The sequence below is a fragment of the Balaenoptera musculus genome, chromosome 7 (genome assembly GCF_009873245.2).
Source record: "Balaenoptera musculus isolate JJ_BM4_2016_0621 chromosome 7, mBalMus1.pri.v3, whole genome shotgun sequence".
In the NCBI taxonomy this organism is placed as follows: domain Eukaryota; kingdom Metazoa; phylum Chordata; class Mammalia; order Artiodactyla; family Balaenopteridae; genus Balaenoptera; species Balaenoptera musculus.
In genome coordinates this window covers 59,400,394-59,419,090 of record NC_045791.1, presented here as the reverse complement: position 1 = coordinate 59,419,090, position 18,697 = coordinate 59,400,394, and the positions used below count along the sequence as shown (strand labels likewise).

The window sequence follows — 18,697 nt, the reverse complement described above, 5'->3', positions numbered from 1 at the left end:
TTTTCTTTTGTGTAGTTTGTGATTCACATATCTTTTCCTTTCTCATTTTTGTTAACTTCACGTAGAGCCACCATCCTTTGTGAAGAAGGTGGATCCCTCTTATTTAATGCTCCCAGGTGAATCAGCACGCCTCCACTGCAAGCTGAAAGGCTCACCTGTGATCCAGGTTACTTGGTTTAAAAATAACAAAGAACTTACTGAGAGTAACACAGTCAGAATGTCTTTTGTCAATTCTGAGGCTGTCCTTGATATTACGGACGTAAAAGTTGAAGACAGTGGGAATTACTCGTGTGAAGCAGTGAATGACGTCGGCAGTGACAGTTGCAGTGCCGAAATAGTTATCAAAGGTTTGTTTACTCTGTCGAAGTCCATTGTTTTTCTGAGAAAATATTTTCTTTTCACTTGCTTGTAACACATGATTTATACAATGCTGTCATGCTTTTGTAGAACCTCCTTCTTTCATCAAAACTCTCGAGCCTGCAGATATAGTGAGAGGAACAAATGCCCTCCTTCAGTGTGAAATCTCAGGCACTGGACCATTTGAAGTTCGCTGGTTCAAGGATAAGAAGCAAATTCGAAGTAGTAAAAAGTACAGGTTGTTTTCTCAGAAGTCTGTCGTGTCCCTGGAGATCTTTTCATTTAATAGAGCGGACGTTGGTGAATATGAGTGTGTGGTTGCTAATGAAGCTGGGAAGTGTGGCTGCCTTGCAACCCGCTTACTGAAAGGTTAGCGCTTGAAAAACTGGTATCTCTTTAATAAATTGTCAAAATAGCTTTCTTTTTTTTTTTTTTAATTTATTTTTATTTATTTATGGCTGTGTTGGGTCTTCGTTTCTGTGCGAGGGCTTTCTCTAGTTGTGGCAAGCGGGGGCCACTCTTCATCGCGGTGCGCGGGCCTCTCACTATCGCGGCCTCTCTTTTTGCGGAGCACAGGCTCCAGACGCGCAGGCTCAGCAATTGTGGCTCACGGGCCCAGCCGCTCCGCGGCATGTGGGATCTTCCGGGACCAGGGCTCGAACCCGTGTGGCCTGCATTGGCAGGCGGATTCCCAACCACTGTGCCACCAGGGAAGCCCCCCAAATAGCTTTCTTAACCCAAGGAAGGAAAACTGGTACTTTCTTTTCTCCTCCTGATCTTTGAAAATATGTTTTGCCTTTGGTTTGACCTGGAACCCTGGGGAAAATCCAATCTTTATCTTGAGACCAGTATAAATATTTAATCTCTGATAACAAAAGTGAACTACATAATAAGCGATTTTGTCAGCTGATAACCGTTTAGCTTCCTTGCTTCTTTCTCTTGGGTGGAATTGTAGTTCCTCTTGAATTTGATTTCTTCTTCTAATTAACCAACACTGTGGAATAGATAAATGTAATCTAGATAAAGTTCTTAAATGCATATGGTGTTGAAGTGTTAGGGAATTAATAAATTTTGGATGCTCTCTTTCTTTAATTAGAACCACCAATCTTTGTAAAGAAAGTAGATGATTTTACTGCACTAGCAGGACAAACGGTTACCTTACAAGCTGCTGTGAGAGGGTCAGAGCCCATTTCTGTCACATGGATGAAAGGACAGAAGATCATTAAAGAAGATGGAAAAATCAAAATGAGCTTTGCCAATGGTGTTGCGGTCTTGATAATCCCTGATGTGCAGATTAGTTTTGCTGACAAATACACATGCCTGGCTGAAAATGAAGCTGGAAGCCAAACGTCTGTTGGGGAACTAATAGTTAAAGGTTCGTGTAAGAACGTTGAGTTGATATTTCCTCTTAAAATGAAACCTTAAAACACACTTCAGAATTCTAACTATTTAATACCATTGTAGAACCTGCCAAAATCGTTGAGAGAGCAGAACTGATCCAGGTGACAGCAGGAGACCCAGCCACGCTGGAGTATACAGTCACGGGTACCCCAGAGCTCAAGCCCAAATGGTACAAAGACGGGAGACCTTTGATTGCCAGTAAAAAGTATCGAATAAGTTTTAAAAACAATGTTGCCCAACTCAAGTTTTATTCCACCGAACTGCATGATAGTGGCCAATACACATTTGAGATTTCCAACGAAGTGGGCAGCAGCTCCTGTGAGACAACTTTCACTGTCTTAGGTTAGTATCTTTAGAAACCTGTGCTTCCATAGTCCTTTGAAACCCAACAAACAACCAAAACTAAAATCACTGAGCACTGTTCCACATTGTTCTTTCTTCTCTTCTTGTGCTGTGAACAGATCGAGACATTGCTCCATTTTTTACCAAACCCCTACGCAATGTGGACGGTGTGGTTAGTGGGACCTGCAGGCTGGACTGCAAAATCGCTGGCTCCCTCCCCATGAGGGTGTCCTGGTTTAAGGATGGTAAAGAAATAGCTTCCTCTGACAGATACAGAATAGCATTTGTGGAAGGCACAGCCTCTTTGGAGATAAGCAGCATTGACATGAATGATGCAGGGAATTTCACCTGTCGAGCCACAAATTCCATGGGAAGCAAAGACTGCAGTGGAGCCGTGATTGTGCAAGGTTGGCTGGAAACTGTGCCTTTCATTCTTACGTAGACGATGTTCAAATTAAGCCTTCTTCCCTTCAGTCGCGCCTCTTAACTCTTTGAAATTCTTTCTTATCCCCCTTCTTTAGAACCACCCAGTTTTGTAACTAAACTGGCATCGAAGGATGTTCTGCCCGGCTCGACCATCTGCCTGAAGAGCACCTTCCAAGGGTCTACCCCTCTCACAGTCAGATGGTTTAAGGGTGACAAAGAGCTGGTTTCCGGTGGAAACTGCTATATCACCAAAGAAGCTTTAGAAAGTTCCCTGGAACTCTATGTAGTAAAAACCTCCGACTCAGGCACATATACCTGTAAAGTCAGCAACGTGGCTGGAGCCGTGGAGTGCAGTGCAAAGTTATTTGTAAAAGGTTTGCATGGTTTTCTTGACATCTTTGTGCCACCATTGTTAGAAGTTCTTTCCTCTTTCTCACGTTTCTGGGTGATTTCTTGCCTTCCACAGAACCTGCCACATTTGTTGAAAAGTTAGAGCCATCACAGCTGTTAAAAAAGGGAGACGCCACCCAGCTAGCCTGCAAAGTAACGGGCACCCCTCCGATTAAAATAACGTGGTTTGCAAATGACAGAGAAATTAAGGAGAGCAGCAAACACAAAATGTCTTTTGTGGAGTCCACCGCGGTTCTAACACTTAAAGATGTTGCCATTGACGACAGCGGTGAATATATGTGTGAGGCTCAAAATGAGGCTGGCAGTGACCACTGTGGTAGCATTTTAATAGTCAAAGGTTTGTGTTCACATTGCCCCTTGTGTTACCAAAGTTGTGGCCCAGGGCACAGACTCCACCCCCATTAACTCACAATAATTCCTTTTCCGCTATAGAGTCACCTTACTTTACCAAGGAATTTAAGCCCATTGAAGTGTTGAAGGAGTATGATGTCACATTGCTGGCCGAGGTGGCAGGCACACCTCCCTTTGAGATCACTTGGTTCAAAGACAACACAGCACTGCGAAGTGGTAGAAAGTATAAAACCTTCATTCAGGATCAGCTGGTCAGCCTGCAGATCCTCAAGTTTGTAGCTGCAGACACGGGTGAATACCAGTGTCGGGTGACCAATGAGGTGGGCAGCAGCACCTGCAGTGCCAAGGTGACTTTAAGAGGTTAGTGTCAGTTCTAATGACGGACCAGCTTTTCTGCAGTGTCAGTGATTTTTTTTTTTTTAAAGCCAGTTTTGCTATAGAGCTGGTATTCATTGAGAATTCATTCTTCTACTAGAACCCCCAGCTTTTGTAAAGAAGATCGAGAGCACCAGCTCCCTTAGAGGAGGTACCGCTGCCTTCCAGGCCACTCTGAAGGGCTCCTTGCCAATCACGGTGACTTGGCTAAAAGACAACGATGAAATCACTGAAGATGATAACATAAGAATGACCTTTGAGAACAATGTGGCCAGCCTGTACCTCAGTGGCATTGAAATCAAGCATGATGGGAAATATGTCTGTCAGGCCAAAAATGATGCGGGAGTACAGAGATGTTCCGCATTACTCTCAGTAAAAGGTTGGTTCAGAAAGTTTGCCGTGGGTTTTAGGAAAAAATGCAGATGTAAGCCTTTCAGCAGAGCAATTCACAACCCACACCTATCCCTTTGTTTTCTACAGAACCTGCAACAATCATTGAGGAGGCTGTGTCTATAGATGTCACCCAAAGAGACCCAGCCACTTTGCAGGTTAAATTTTCAGGGACTAAGGAGATTACAGCCAAATGGTTTAAAGATGGCCAAGAACTGACCCTGGGCCAAAAATATAAAATCAGTGTCACTGACACGGTCTCTATACTGAAGATTATTTCTACAGAAAAGAGAGATAGTGGAGAATATACTTTCGAAGTCCAAAATGATGTCGGGAGGAGCAGCTGCAAGGCTAGCATTAATGTATTAGGTTGGTACAGCTTTTCTATGGAGAGAAACTGGGCATTTCTGTGCTCCTTCATCTCTTACAATTTTAGAGAAAATAAAAATTGGTAGATTGACCAACCATTTTTTTTTTCTTTTTCATTGCATAGATCTTATCATACCTCCCTCATTCACCAAAAGGCTGAAGAAAATGGACAGCATTAAAGGGTCTTTTATTGACTTAGAATGTATAGTGGCTGGGTCACATCCCATGAGCATCCAGTGGTTCAAAGATGACCAAGAAATAACAGCTAGTGAAAAATACAAATTCTCTTTTCATGACAATACTGCCTTCTTGGAAATCAGTCAGCTGGAAGGTACAGACAGTGGAACCTACACTTGTTCTGCCACTAATAAGGCAGGACACAACCAGTGCAGTGGCCATCTGACAGTCAAAGGTTGGCAATTTTTATCCCCGCCTCTCAAGAACTTATTGCTCTCTCATTTCTTAATTCTTACCTTGACTGATCATCCTAAAATAAACCATTCCTTTCCCCTTTTGCTTCTTTTTCTTTCACCCCAGAACCCCCTTACTTCCTGGAAAAGCCACAGTCACAAGATGTCAATCCCAATACAAGGGTTCAGTTAAAGGCACTCGTGGGTGGCACTGCACCCATGACAATAAAATGGTTTAAAGATAACAAAGAGTTGCACTCGGGAGCAGCTCGCTCAGTTTGGAAGGATGACACCTCCACCATTCTAGAGATCTTTTCAGCCAAAGCTGCTGATGTGGGGACCTACATTTGCCAACTGAGCAACGATGTTGGCACAGCAACCAGTAAAGCCACTCTCTTTGTAAAAGGTCTGGTCTCTACATTTTCTCATTGTCTTGCTTGCCTAGATTTTCTTGGAGGGAGGGAAGAGGCTTAAGAAAACGATTCTCATTGGCCTTTGGTTTAAAAAGTGTTCAATATCACATGTTTTCCCCCATCTTTAGAACCTCCTCACTTCATTAAGAAGCCCAGCCCAGTCCTAGTGCTGAGGACTGGACAATCCACGACATTTGAATGCCAAATAACAGGCACTCCCGAAATCAGAGTTTCTTGGTATCTGGACGGGAATGAAATAACAGCCATAGAGAAACATGGCATTTCCTTCACTGACGGTTTAGCCACTTTCCAAATTTCTGGTGCCAGGGTAGAAAATAGTGGGACTTATGTCTGTGAAGCTCGTAACGACGCTGGCACGGCAAGCTGCAGCATTGAGTTAAAAGTGAAAGGTTCGTTACTGCATCTTCTCTCCTTTCTGGCTGTGCTGCTGGCTAGTCCTCGGGTCTTCCTTTGAGTAAGCTGTTCTCTTCCTTTTGAATCTTTAGAACCTCCCACCATTATCAGGGAGCTGAAACCCGTGGAAGTAGTCAAAGGTAGTGACGTGGAGCTGGAGTGTGAAGTTATGGGAACATCTCCATTTGAGGTCACTTGGCTGAAGAATAACAAGGAAATTCGAAGCAGCAAAAAGTATACACTGACTGACAGAGTGTCAGTGTTTAATCTCAGTATCAACAAATGTGACCCCTCAGACACTGGTGAATACCAGTGCATCGTATCCAACGAAGGCGGCAGCTGTTCTTGTAGTGCTAGAGTCTCTCTGAAAGGTCAGTTAGACACACAAGGAGCAGGCTATCTGATAAAAATTCTGTAATGCTCTTTAACCTTGTATGATGGGTAGGAGTTCAAATACACCTCTTCTTTTCACACTGTCTACTTTAATCACAGAGCCACCCTCGTTCACTAAGAAGATAGAAAACGTCACTACTGTTTTGAAAAGTTCTGCCACCTTTCAGAGCACTGTGGCGGGCTCTTCTCCCATTTTTATAACCTGGCTCAAGGATGATCAGATTCTGGATGAAGATGATAATGTTCACATCTCCTTTGTGAATAATGTGGCCACAGTTCAAATCAGATCTGTGGATAATGGACACAGCGGGAGGTATACGTGTCAAGCCAAGAACGAGTCAGGAGTTGAGAGGTGTTATGCTTTCCTTTTAGTACAAGGTGTGTAAGCTAATCCCTTTCAAGAGTTATTCTGTGAAGACAATTTCACAAGCAGTTCCTTGGTTCCATGGAATTATTAATGCAACTCATCCACGTTTTCATTCTTACTACAGAACCCGCTCATATCCTAGAGAAACCTAAGTCTGTTGATGTCACTGAAAAAGACCCAGTGACCTTGGAGTGTCTTGTGGCCGGAACGCCAGAACTCATAGTGAAGTGGTTTAAAGATGGGAGACAAATAGTGCCCAGTAGATATTTTTCAATGAGTTTTGAAAATAACGTGGCCAGTTTTAGGATTCAGTCAGTAATGAAGCAAGACAGCGGGGCGTATACTTTCAAGGTGGAAAATGACTTTGGAAGCAGTAGCTGTGACGCCTACCTGAGAGTGCTAGGTTTGTATCTTGGCCCCAGTCAGCTTCCCTTATGTATATTATTGTCCTTGGTAAACAAATGGCAACATATTAATGGATGTGTTTTGCTGTTTGCATTGGACAGATCAAAATATTCCTCCATCATTCACCAAAAAGTTAAGCAAAATGGATAAAGTTCTAGGCTCTTCCATTCATATGGAGTGCAAGGTTTCTGGCTCACTTCCTATTAGTGCTCAGTGGTTTAAGGATGGAAAAGAAATAACTACAAGTGCAAAATACAGGCTCGTCTGTCACGAAAACACTGTGTCGCTGGACGTTAGTAATCTGGAATTAGAAGATACTGCGAATTACACATGCAAAGTCTCAAATGTAGCAGGGGACGAGGCATGCAGTGGCATCTTAACTGTAAAAGGTTAGAATTTCTTTACCTCTTCCTGACCCTTCTGTGCGATTGCTTTTCAAATATAGCACTCTTTCCTGGAGTCCTTTAAAACTAAAAGTCTCCATAATTCTGTTTCTTTAGATACATATATATTGAGTTCTAGAAATATTCAGTCATTACCTCTTTTCAATAATGTTTTTTTATATGTTCATAAAACTGTCAAAATAACCCAACAACAAGGAATTTAATTATATGTATTTCCCTTAAAATCTATAGAACCACCAAGTTTCCTAGTGAAACCTGAGCGACAACAAGCCATACCTGATTCTACAGTGGAATTTAAAGCTATACTAAAAGGAACACCACCGTTTAAAGTAAAGTGGTTTAAGGATGATGTGGAACTTGCCTCTGGACCTAAATATTTCATTGGCTTGGAAGGATCAACTACCTTTTTAAATCTCTATTCAGTGGATGCTTCCAAGACTGGACAATATACTTGCCAAGTTACCAACGATGTTGGTAGCGACTCTTGTACCACAGTGTTGCTTGTGACAGGTGTGCAAGTTTGATTGTTTCATGTTTCTGTCTGACCTGTGGCTCCTGTCCTTTCTGTAATCTTTTACAATGTATGTACCCAGTCAAGAAAGTACCCTTCTTTCTAACACAGTACACTCTATTTGCCAGGCATTGTTCATGTTTTTCTCTTTCCTATGTAGTACCTAATTGAACTTTTGTTATTTATATCTGCTCTGTTCCCTCATAAATCTCCTCTTTTCTTCACTCTCTAGAACCACCAAGGTTTGCAAAGAAACTAGAAGCAACCAAAATAGTGAAAGCAGGTGACTCAGCACGACTTGAATGCAAGATAACTGGATCCCCAGACATCAGAGTTGTGTGGTACAGAAATGAACATGAACTCCCAGCCAGTGATAAATACAGAATGGCTTTCATTGACTCAGTGGCCGTCATACAGATGAATAGTCTTGATACTGAGGACAGTGGGGATTTCATTTGTGAGGCTCAGAACCCTGCTGGCAGCACAAGCTGCAGTACCAAGGTTATAGTAAAAGGTAGAAACCTCTTTCCTCTGTTCCTCATTACCTGAAACCCACCTTCTTCTCCCCAGGCTATCATAGCTCTTCATTCTTTTGCTGTCATTTTTAGCTTCCATTTGAGATCATAGAACATTTTCCCAAACTAGTATTATTTCCATTTTTAGATGTTTTTTCTTCTTAAGATTTGCTTACTGTAGCCAATCATTCTGAGATATTTTTCTTGTTACTCCAATGCCGTAATTCTACTCACCTCAACATATTAGCCAAGAAGTTCAAATTTGATGTTTCCAAAATGCTCAAAAAAACAAAGTGGGCATTTTAAAATTAATTTTTGCCTTCAATCAACTTATAAATATATCATCGTCCTCACTCTAATCGTTATCTATCATTAAAAGCAAGGAATATTTACCACATATATACAAGGTTCAAGCAATACAGATTTTAACCTTACATTTACAACAGGACAATTATATATATTTTTCTCTCTCAAAAGTCAGTTCCTATTTTTTAAAATTATATCACTATACTTTGTCGCAAATAGTACTAGTATTTTCAAGAATTTTTTTCACAAAGTCCAAGTTTGTCATATTGTAAGGCGATTATTACAAAAACCATTTGTTGACATGGAAGACTTAGAGCACAAATGTTGTGATAACTTCCAAGTGTCCCAACTGTAATGTGTATACAAAAAATTTCATTCCTGAAGTCAGGACTCCATACCTCACGCAAATCGTATTGATTCTTACACTTGGGTTTGGGGGTTTGTTTGGTTATTGTTTTGTTTTGCTTTACAGTTTTGTGCATCAATCTTTATAGTCCCAGAAAAAGTAGTAAGGTGGAGTAGACAGAATGTTGAACTGCTCAGTAAGGTCACCTGAGGTCTAGCCCGGGTTCTCGGCCAGTGAAGCAGAGTGATTTTGTAAAGGCTGATGGCTTCTCTGAAGCTGTTACTCCTCAACACTAAAGTGATAGTGCTAGACCTATTATAGTATCTTGACTCATTCTTCCAATTTAAAAACAAAGAAATAAAAATATTCTATGAAGTTAAGTAGCCCAATTCATGAGGAATTCTTATTTTTTACAGAACCACCTGTTTTTAGCAGCTTCCCTCCTGTCGTAGAAACCCTTAAAAATGCTGAAGTTAGTCTTGAATGTGAACTTTTGGGAACACCACCATTTGAGGTGGTTTGGTACAAAGATAAGCGACAACTCCGAAGTAGCAAGAAATACAAGATTACATCCAAAAATTTCCATGCAAGTATTCACATTCTCAGTGTCAACACTTCAGATATTGGTGAATACCACTGCAAAGCACAGAATGAAGTAGGAAGTGATACTTGCATTTGTACTGTAAAATTAAAAGGTAAGCATTATTTCCTGCTCATGGCAGAAATGGCAGGAACGTGCAAAATGCTTATTTGTTTTCTCTCTTCCATTATCTCGACAATCTTTCCAACAATCTCCATCCATCTTTCCCTCTTCAGAACCACCAAGATTTGTCTCCAAACTGAACAGCCTCACGGTTTTAGCTGGTGAGCCCGCTGAGTTACAAGCATCCATAGAAGGCGCCCAGCCTATTTCTGTCCAGTGGCTTAAAGGAAAGGAAGAAGTGATTAGAGAAAGTGAAAACATCAGAATAACATTTGTGGAAAATGTTGCAACTCTGCAGTTTGCAAAAGCAGAACCAGCTAATGCTGGGAAGTATATCTGCCAAATCAAGAATGATGGTGGAATGAGGGAGAACATGGCCACCTTGACTGTTTTAGGTTGGTACAATATGGTGCGATAGTTCCTTGATACAAGGAGGTGCCAAACGCTGAGATGACTTGCTAAGAGATACTGGTAGAATCTCCTGTTTTGAATTTTTAGAACTATATCAATCATCACCCATTCCAAAGCTTTAGGGGAAAGGACCTTTCAAACACTCTTTTCTGTGTCTGTGAGCCTAACAAAAATGAGCCATCTCTTTTATTATTTTCTTGACGGGTTAGGAGATGTAATCAGGACTATCTTTTGTTGAAGCATGAAAAAATTGGGAGCCCAGCATATGCTACAAGGAAATTTTTTCCCAAAGTAACAGTTGTTAAAGCTGACAAGAACTCCAAAGATCAAAGTTTGATAGGAACGACTTGCACTTTCATCTTTGGGCATATTCATTTTTAATTTTGCCATTGTCTGGATAACAACTTTCAAAAACCTGTCTTTAGCACCTTAAAGTAGAACAGAAATACTGAGTAATTCATAACAACATGTAGGCTTTGTTGTAGAGAGGGTCAAGCGCAAATCAATATATATCGACATTGATTTGTACATTGAATTGTTTTGGAAGCAACTAATGCACCAACATATTTCTTAATAATAACTCGTATAATTTCATGACAGTGTATAATTATGGAATCACATTTTAAGGTCTAGAGAAAGAGAGAGAGAGAGAGAGCCCGAAGATATCCATATCATTGGAAGAAACACTGTTAATGAATTTGATAGTAGAAACAAGGTAAAGGTAACAGGCTTTGACAGATGGCTATCACATTTTATTTCAGAGCCTGCGGTCATTGTCGAGAAGGCAGGTTCGATGACAGTGACTGCAGGAGAAACGTGCACTCTGGAGTGTAAGGTGGCTGGCACTCCTGAACTCTCAGTCGAATGGTACAAGGATGGAAAGCTGTTGACCAGCAGCCAAAAACACAAATTTAGCTTCTACAACAAAATCTCTTCCTTAAAGATTCTCTCCATTGAAAAGCAAGATGCAGGCACATACACTTTCCAGGTTCAAAATAATGTCGGAAAAAGCAGCTGCACAGCTGTGGTTGATGTTTCAGGTTAGTTCGGATATGTTCTTCCCATCGCTTATGCAAATTCCTTTCACACGCTTTCTTCTCTCAAGTGTCTTCTATTCTTTCAAACCACGAGTCTCTTGCCTCTCCTCATGCAGACCGAATGGTTCCTCCCTCTTTCACACGAAGACTGAAAGATACAGTTGGGGTGCTGGGTACATCTTGCATCTTGGAGTGCAAAGTAGCTGGATCATCGCCTATCTCTGTTGCCTGGTTTCATGAGAAAACCAAGATTGTCAGTGGAGCAAAGTACCAAACTACGTTTTCAGATAATGTCTGCGCGTTGCAGCTGAATTCTCTGGACTCATCGGACGTGGGCAATTACACATGCGTGGCTGCTAATGTCGCTGGGTCTGATGAATGCCGTGCTGTGTTGGCTGTACAAGGTCAGTGTTAGATGCTCACACCCTTTCTTATGAGTTCCTCTTTGGCTGAATATCCAGGTTGACACACATTCAAAAGTGCTCTTCTTTTTGATTCAAAATTGCAACTAAATTCGAAGCTTACAGGATTTTATCATTGTCCTCTTTGTCTATGTAGAACCACCCTCTTTTGTGAAGGAACCTGAACCTTTGGAAGTACTACCAGGCAAAAACATCACCTTCACAAGTGTCATTAGAGGAACACCTCCGTTCAAGGTTGGCTGGTTCAGAGGTGCCAGAGAACTGGTGAAAGGAGACAGATGTAACATCTATTTTGAAGACACCGTGGCAGAACTGGAATTATTTAATGTCGACATATCTCAGAGCGGGGAATATACCTGTGTGGTTTCTAACAATGCCGGCCAAACATCCTGCACTACCCGTCTCTTTGTAAAAGGTTTGCTCCAGTACATTTGTGCTTCCTACTTTTTAAGGGACATCTTTGTTTGTGTTTTCACCGTGTTTAACTGCTGTGCTTTGTCACTCCCCAGAACCAGCTGTATTTGTGAAGAAATTAAGTGGTCACTCTATAGAACCAGGGAAGTCCATCATTCTGGAGAGCACCTACACTGGAACACTACCCATTTCAGTTACCTGGAAAAAGGATGGTGTGAACATTACACCATCTGAAAAATGCAACATAGTCACAACAGAGAAGACCTGCATCCTGGAAATTCTGCATAGCACAAAAGGAGATGCAGGACAGTATTCTTGCGAGATTGAAAACGAGGCAGGAAGGGATGTTTGTGAAGCTCTGGTATCTACATTAGGTGTGTTTCTTATTCTCAAATGATTGATATTTGTCTAACATGAGGCACGGTTTGTGTGGTTTTCTTTAATTCCAGTTGCTGACTGTGAATCTTTCTTCTTTAGAACCACCTTATTTTGTTACGGAACTGAAGCCTCTGGAGGCATCAGTTGGAGATTCGGTTTCTTTACAATGCCAAGTTGCTGGGACACCAGAAGTTACAGTGTCTTGGTACAAAGGCGATACCAAGTTACGGTCAACTCCTGACTACAGGACCTATTTTACAAACAATGTGGCCACGCTTGTTTTTAATAAAGTGAACATCAGTGACAGTGGAGAGTACACATGCAAAGCAGAAAACAGTATAGGGACTGCTTCTTCTAAGACTGTCTTCAGAATTCAAGGTGATGATATTATTTTAGAAATTAAGAAGTTTCTTTTTTCCTTGTCTTCACTTTTATCTTTATGGGGAAATTTTTATTTCATCTACTAACGCCTCAAGTATTACTTGTCTTCCGACAGAGCGCCAGCTCCCACCTTCCTTTGCAAGGCAATTAAAGGATATCGAACAAACTGTTGGGTTACCAGTTACCCTCACTTGTCGATTGAATGGCTCCGCACCCATCCAAGTGTGCTGGTATAGAGATGGGGTACTTTTACGAGATGATGAAAATCTACAGACATCATTTGTAGATAATGTGGCAACTTTAAAAATTTTGCAAACAGACTTGAGTCACTCTGGCCAATACTCCTGCTCAGCTTCTAATTCACTTGGAACAGCGTCTTCCAGTGCTAGACTGACAGCAAGAGGTTTGTTCCCATGTTACTCTCTCTCTTTGCAAACCATGACTTCTTATTCATTGTCAAAGTAGAAACGGCCAATAAAAAAGAGAAAAACAACCCACGTTGCCTTTTCTTCTCATCTTTCAGAACCTAAGAAATCTCCCTTCTTTGACATCAAGCCTGTATCTATAGATGTTATTGCTGGGGAAAGTGCTGACTTTGAGTGTCATGTTACTGGTGCTCAACCAATGCGAATTACTTGGTCAAAAGATAACAAGGAAATCCGTCCTGGAGGAAACTACACAATTACATGTGTGGGAAACACTCCCCATTTGAGAATTCTTAAAGTAGGCAAAGGAGACTCTGGTCAATATACTTGCCAAGCAACCAACGATGTTGGCAAAGACATGTGCTCAGCTCAACTCAGTGTAAAAGGTATCTTCACATGGCATTTACCAATATCGTTCTTTCCCATGTTGTGTAATTTTCTTTGAAAACTTTCTTTAGTTTTTAAATGTTCGTGATAAAGTAACTGGATCATGTTGGAACTTGTATGTTAGTGGTGGAGGCAACATTCATCGAAGTTCTGTTTTCTCTTTATTTTGTTCTTTAAGTTAGTGTATCTCTAAGAGTAGTCTTATCAGAGGGTTGTTTAATTGAAATTTGTTAAATGTTGTTTCAACTCTCTCTTTTTTCGCTCTTTCCTATTATATGGCATTCTGACTTACCATTTTGATCAAATACCTCTATAATGTATTAACTTACATGTTTTAGTTTCCATATCCAAACTACAAAGAGTAATTTGCCAATTAAATTCTCTATTAAAAATATTAGAAGTTTAATAGAAAAGATATTTTACCACAAAATTCTCAGAAAGTACATATATTCTTACTAATAAACCAGATTAAAAATGTACTTATGGACTCTTCAGCTACAGACGTAAGCTGTTTTTTTCCTTTGACTTACTAGAACCTCCAAAGTTTATTAAGAAATTAGAAGCTTCAAAAGTTGCAAAGCAGGGAGAATCCATCAAACTGGAATGTAAAATAAGCGGTTCCCCGGAAATCAAAGTTTTGTGGTTCCGAAATGATGGTGAACTTCATGAAAGTTGGAAATACAACATGTCATTCGTGGATTCTGTGGCATTGCTCACCATCAATGAAGCCAGCACAGAGGATAGTGGGGACTATATCTGTGAAGCCCATAACAGTGTTGGGGACGCCAGCTGCAGCACAGCCCTGACGATTAAAGGTTAGACACGCTAAGCTGCTTTCTTTCTTCCTTCTCCTCTGATCTGGATTCTTTTTCAGCAATGTTCTGAGCTCCAAAATAAAAAGGCTAGTTAAGGGGATTTGCTTGCAATTCTTAAACTAGTTTTTATGACCAGTCATTTCTTATGTTAGTATACTGTCATATGGTCACACCAGGCACTCAACAATTTAGACTCTAAAATATTTTTTCCCTTTCATTAGGCAAATGCTCTCATCTCTTATTTTCTTTTCTTCTGGTAGCACCTCCTGTTTTCACCCAGAAGCCTTCTCCAGTAGGAGCCCTTAAAGGTTCTGAAGTTATCTTCCAATGTGAAATTTCGGGAACCCCCCCATTTGAAGTGGTGTGGGTTAAAGATCGAAAGCAAGTTCGGAGAAGCAAGAAATTTAAAATCACTTCGAAAAATTTTGATACAAGTCTCCACATCCTTAATCTGGAAGCTGCCGATGTAGGAGAATATCACTGCAAAGCTGCTAATGAGGTGGGAAGTGACACGTGTGTTTGCACTGTCACGTTCAAAGGTTTGTATCCATGGGCACAAAAATATTTATCTCTTGCTTTCATCTTTTCTTGCTTGACCAATAATGTATGTGGCTGTGATTCTCATCTTTTTTCTCTAACCACAAATTTCTTTCATTAGAAGCCCCACGGTTTGTGAAGAAGCTAAGTGACACCTCAACCCTCGCTGGGGATGCCGTTGAGTTACGGGCCGTAGTAGAAGGCTTCCAGCCCATTACTGTCATCTGGCTGAAAGATAAAGGTGACATCATCAGAGAGAGTGAAAACACTAGGATTTCATTCATTGATAACGTTGCAACACTCCAACTTGGGAGCCCAGAAGCATCTAACTCTGGAAAATACGTGTGCCAGATCAGAAACGATGCTGGAATGAGAGAGTGTTCAGCAGTCTTGACTGTTCTAGGTTAGTAACAAAGTACAGCCTGAGAAAAAAATCAGGTTGATTGACCCATGATCATTGCCTGCAGATATTACTCTTAGCCAATAATATACTGATTACACTCTTAGTTGAAAGAAGACTTTGTGTTCAATGCAATATACTTCTTCTTTCAGAACCAGCCAGAATCATAGAGAAACCAGAACCCATGACTGTCACTACTGGAAATCCTTTTGCATTAGAGTGTGCAGTGGCTGGGACACCAGAACTTTCAGCCAAGTGGTTCAAAGATGGGAGAGAATTATCTGCAGACAGCAAACATCACATCACGTTCATCAACAAAGTGGCTTCACTTAAAATCCCTTGTGCAGAAATTAGTGACAAGGGGTTATATAGCTTTGAAGTGAAAAACAGTGTTGGTAAAAGTAACTGCACTGTGTCTGTCCACGTTTCGGGTGAGTAGTATGAGGTTTTTGTGAATATACCGTTTTTCCTGGGGTAGAAAATAAAGCTTCTCTTTCAACGGAAAACTACCCTTCTCCACGTAGATCGAGTTGTGCCTCCTTCCTTCATCCGCAAGTTGAAGGACACCAACGCCATCCTGGGGGCCTCGGTGGTTTTGGAGTGCAGAGTCTCCGGCTCCACGCCCATCTCCGTGGACTGGTTTCAGGATGGAAATGAGATTGTTAGTGGGCCTAAATGCCAGTCCAGCGTTTCGGAAAACGTCTGTACTTTGAATCTGAGCTTCTTGGAGCCCTCCGACACAGGCACATACACGTGCGTGGCCGCCAACGTGGCTGGGTCAGACGAATGCTCGGCCGTCCTGACTGTCCAAGGTCAGTGCGCAGGGACCAGGCTGCTGCGTGACTTAGTGCCTGCCTCACAGGGGATTTCTTTATTTTGTCTTCGTGTGTAGTCTTAATTCCCTTTTCTTAAAGGAGCAAAAACACTGTTCAATTGGATTTCTTTTTTCTCTTGATCTCCCCCACTCCTGGGGTATCTAGAACCACCATCTTTTGAACAAACCCCTGATTCTTTGGAAGTTCTCCCTGGAACGAGCCTCACATTCACCAGTGTCATTAGAGGCACCCCGCCTTTCGAGGTCAAATGGTTTAAAGGCAGCAGGGAACTGGTGTCAGGGGAGTCATGCAGCATCTCTCTGGAAGATTTTGTCACAGAACTGGAATTGTTTGAGGTGGAGCCATTGCAAAGCGGGGACTATTCTTGCCTCGTGACTAACGACGCTGGCAGTGCTTCCTGTACCACGCATCTTTTTGTGAAAGGTTTGCTCTTTTCTCTAAAACGTGTATCTTTAGCATTCTTTTCTGATTCTTTATTTGAAGATGCCACTTCTGCCCTGCTGTTTTCTCCTTATAGAACCAGCCACCTTTGTGAAAAGATTGGCTGATTTCAGCGTCGAGACAGGAAACCCCATCGTTCTCGAGGCCACGTTTACCGGCACACCTCCCATCTTGGTGAACTGGATGAAGAATGAGTTCCCCCTTACACAATCTCGGAATTGCAGCATTACCATGACGGAAAAATCTACGATCCTGGAAATTCTTGATAGCACAATAGAGGATTATGCACAATACAGTTGCCTCATAGAAAATGAGGCCGGTCAAGATATTTGTGAAGCACTGGTATCTGTCTTAGGTGTGTTAACAGTTACCTCTTCTTATTGCTCTCTTTTCTTTCTTTTAAAACATCCTCTTTTAGCTAGTATGATTGATTGATTACCATCCTTTCTACCTCAGAACCACCTTATTTTATTGAGCCTCTGGAACACATGGAAGCAGCCATCGGAGAACCTGTAACTTTACAGTGTAAAGTGGATGGAACCCCAGAAATTAGAATTTCTTGGTATAAAGAACACACAAAGCTACGATCAGCTCCTGCGTATAAAATGCAATTCAGAAATAATGTTGCCTCCTTAGTAATCAACAAAGTGGATCCCAGTGACATAGGAGAATACACGTGCAAGGCCGAAAACAGTGTGGGGGCAGTGGCTTCCTCAGCTGTGCTCGTTATCAAAGGTGATGATGGTTCTCCTAACAAGTCTTGCTGTGTGTTGACAGATCCACTTTCTTAAAAACATCCCAATGTTAATGGGTTGAAGTATGCTGTGGGTGTTTTCTCTCTTGTAAATAAGGATTGTCTGTGACTCCCTTCCAGAGCGCAAACTTCCACCTTCCTTTGCAAGAAAACTGAAGGATGTTCAGGAGACCCTTGGCTTCCCAGTTGCATTTGAATGTCGCATCAATGGCTCAGAACCTCTTCAAGTGTCTTGGTTCAAAGATGGGGTACTTTTGAAAGATGATGCTAATTTGCAAACATCTTTTGTTCATAATGTAGCAACTCTTCAGATTTTGCAAACTGACCAGAGCCATGTTGGTCAGTACAGTTGCTCGGCTTCCAATCCTCTTGGGACAGCTTCATCCAGTGCGAAGCTCATCCTCTTAGGTGAGTAGCTCATCACATTACCCTCTTCATCATAAAGCAGTTTCACTGCTCCGGGCCACCAAAGGTCTGGTGCCACTTAGTTTCTGCTCCACGTCTGGGAGCATGAAAACTGAAGTCACCATGTTGGTCTTCATTCTTTTCAGAACATGAAGTACCTCCTTTCTTTGATCTAAAGCCTGAGTCAGTAGATCTTGCTCTTGGAGAAAGTGGTTCTTTTAAATGTCACATAACTGGAACTGCACCAATCAAGATCACTTGGGCCAAAGATAACCGAGAGATTCGCCCTGGAGGCAACTACAAGATGACTTTGGTTGAAAATACTGCCACTCTGACGGTTCTCAAAGTAGGCAAAGGCGATGCTGGGCAATACACCTGCTATGCAAGCAACGTCGCTGGAAAAGACTCTTGTTCTGCTCATCTGGGTGTACAAGGTACTTGTTCAAGTGAAGTAGTAAGGTCTCATTTCAACGTCTGAAAATATAGGAGAAAGCATGTGCTCGAAAGATATGTTTAGGACTATGATCTAGGAATTGGAAGTGATTGAATAGATCCAGGGTCTTCTAAGTGGGAGCAAGTTTTTTATAATGTTTATTTAAAAAAATATAAAACTGGTCAAACATGGACTGAAGGTCCATTTTCAAAGGCTGAAAATAGAGACTAGAGGGAGAGTGAACAAAAACTTTTCATGGAATTGCAAGAAAACCCAAGTTTGAAAGAAATTATCTTAGGACAATAAAAGGAAGTTGTCTCAAATGACTTACTTTCCACATTAGTTTATAAATTCATGGATTTTGTTCCTCGAGGGGCTAGCAGAGCCCCAAACTATCAAGCCCTTCAAGAAGAGTCAGATTGTGTCAACTTCTTTTCCTCTACTAGCCCCACTTAAAGAAGCCAGGAGACTGGGGAATACATCAATATCTGACATCGTGGAAGGCAACCATGTGTCTCTGTAGTGTGTTCAAGGCTGCTGTGGTCAGAAATCAAACATTTAACTCAATGAGCTGCTGGTCTAACCCATGAGAGCATTTTTAAGGGTTTTTCT

General features: G+C 41.5%; 1 protein-coding gene across 1 annotated transcript in view; it reads left to right on the top strand.

Annotated features, from left to right (window-relative positions):
• Window positions 1-18,697, top strand: part of TTN (titin) — a 287,707-nt gene that overhangs the window by 78,099 nt on the left and 190,911 nt on the right. Inside the window, exons 48-85 of the mRNA XM_036857396.1 lie at window positions 66-347; window positions 448-726; window positions 1,454-1,732; window positions 1,822-2,100; window positions 2,220-2,507; window positions 2,622-2,900; window positions 2,993-3,274; window positions 3,370-3,648; window positions 3,764-4,042; window positions 4,144-4,422; window positions 4,547-4,834; window positions 4,960-5,238; window positions 5,374-5,655; window positions 5,752-6,030; window positions 6,152-6,430; window positions 6,544-6,822; window positions 6,926-7,213; window positions 7,460-7,738; window positions 7,972-8,253; window positions 9,323-9,601; window positions 9,723-10,004; window positions 10,782-11,060; window positions 11,174-11,461; window positions 11,616-11,894; window positions 11,989-12,267; window positions 12,371-12,649; window positions 12,768-13,055; window positions 13,176-13,463; window positions 13,998-14,279; window positions 14,540-14,818; window positions 14,938-15,219; window positions 15,369-15,647; window positions 15,741-16,028; window positions 16,197-16,475; window positions 16,570-16,848; window positions 16,950-17,228; window positions 17,368-17,655; window positions 17,799-18,086. Of these exons, the coding sequence (XP_036713291.1) occupies window positions 66-347; window positions 448-726; window positions 1,454-1,732; window positions 1,822-2,100; window positions 2,220-2,507; window positions 2,622-2,900; window positions 2,993-3,274; window positions 3,370-3,648; window positions 3,764-4,042; window positions 4,144-4,422; window positions 4,547-4,834; window positions 4,960-5,238; window positions 5,374-5,655; window positions 5,752-6,030; window positions 6,152-6,430; window positions 6,544-6,822; window positions 6,926-7,213; window positions 7,460-7,738; window positions 7,972-8,253; window positions 9,323-9,601; window positions 9,723-10,004; window positions 10,782-11,060; window positions 11,174-11,461; window positions 11,616-11,894; window positions 11,989-12,267; window positions 12,371-12,649; window positions 12,768-13,055; window positions 13,176-13,463; window positions 13,998-14,279; window positions 14,540-14,818; window positions 14,938-15,219; window positions 15,369-15,647; window positions 15,741-16,028; window positions 16,197-16,475; window positions 16,570-16,848; window positions 16,950-17,228; window positions 17,368-17,655; window positions 17,799-18,086 (10,704 nt within the window). The remainder of the gene's footprint in view (window positions 1-65; window positions 348-447; window positions 727-1,453; window positions 1,733-1,821; window positions 2,101-2,219; window positions 2,508-2,621; window positions 2,901-2,992; window positions 3,275-3,369; window positions 3,649-3,763; window positions 4,043-4,143; window positions 4,423-4,546; window positions 4,835-4,959; window positions 5,239-5,373; window positions 5,656-5,751; window positions 6,031-6,151; window positions 6,431-6,543; window positions 6,823-6,925; window positions 7,214-7,459; window positions 7,739-7,971; window positions 8,254-9,322; window positions 9,602-9,722; window positions 10,005-10,781; window positions 11,061-11,173; window positions 11,462-11,615; window positions 11,895-11,988; window positions 12,268-12,370; window positions 12,650-12,767; window positions 13,056-13,175; window positions 13,464-13,997; window positions 14,280-14,539; window positions 14,819-14,937; window positions 15,220-15,368; window positions 15,648-15,740; window positions 16,029-16,196; window positions 16,476-16,569; window positions 16,849-16,949; window positions 17,229-17,367; window positions 17,656-17,798; window positions 18,087-18,697) is intronic.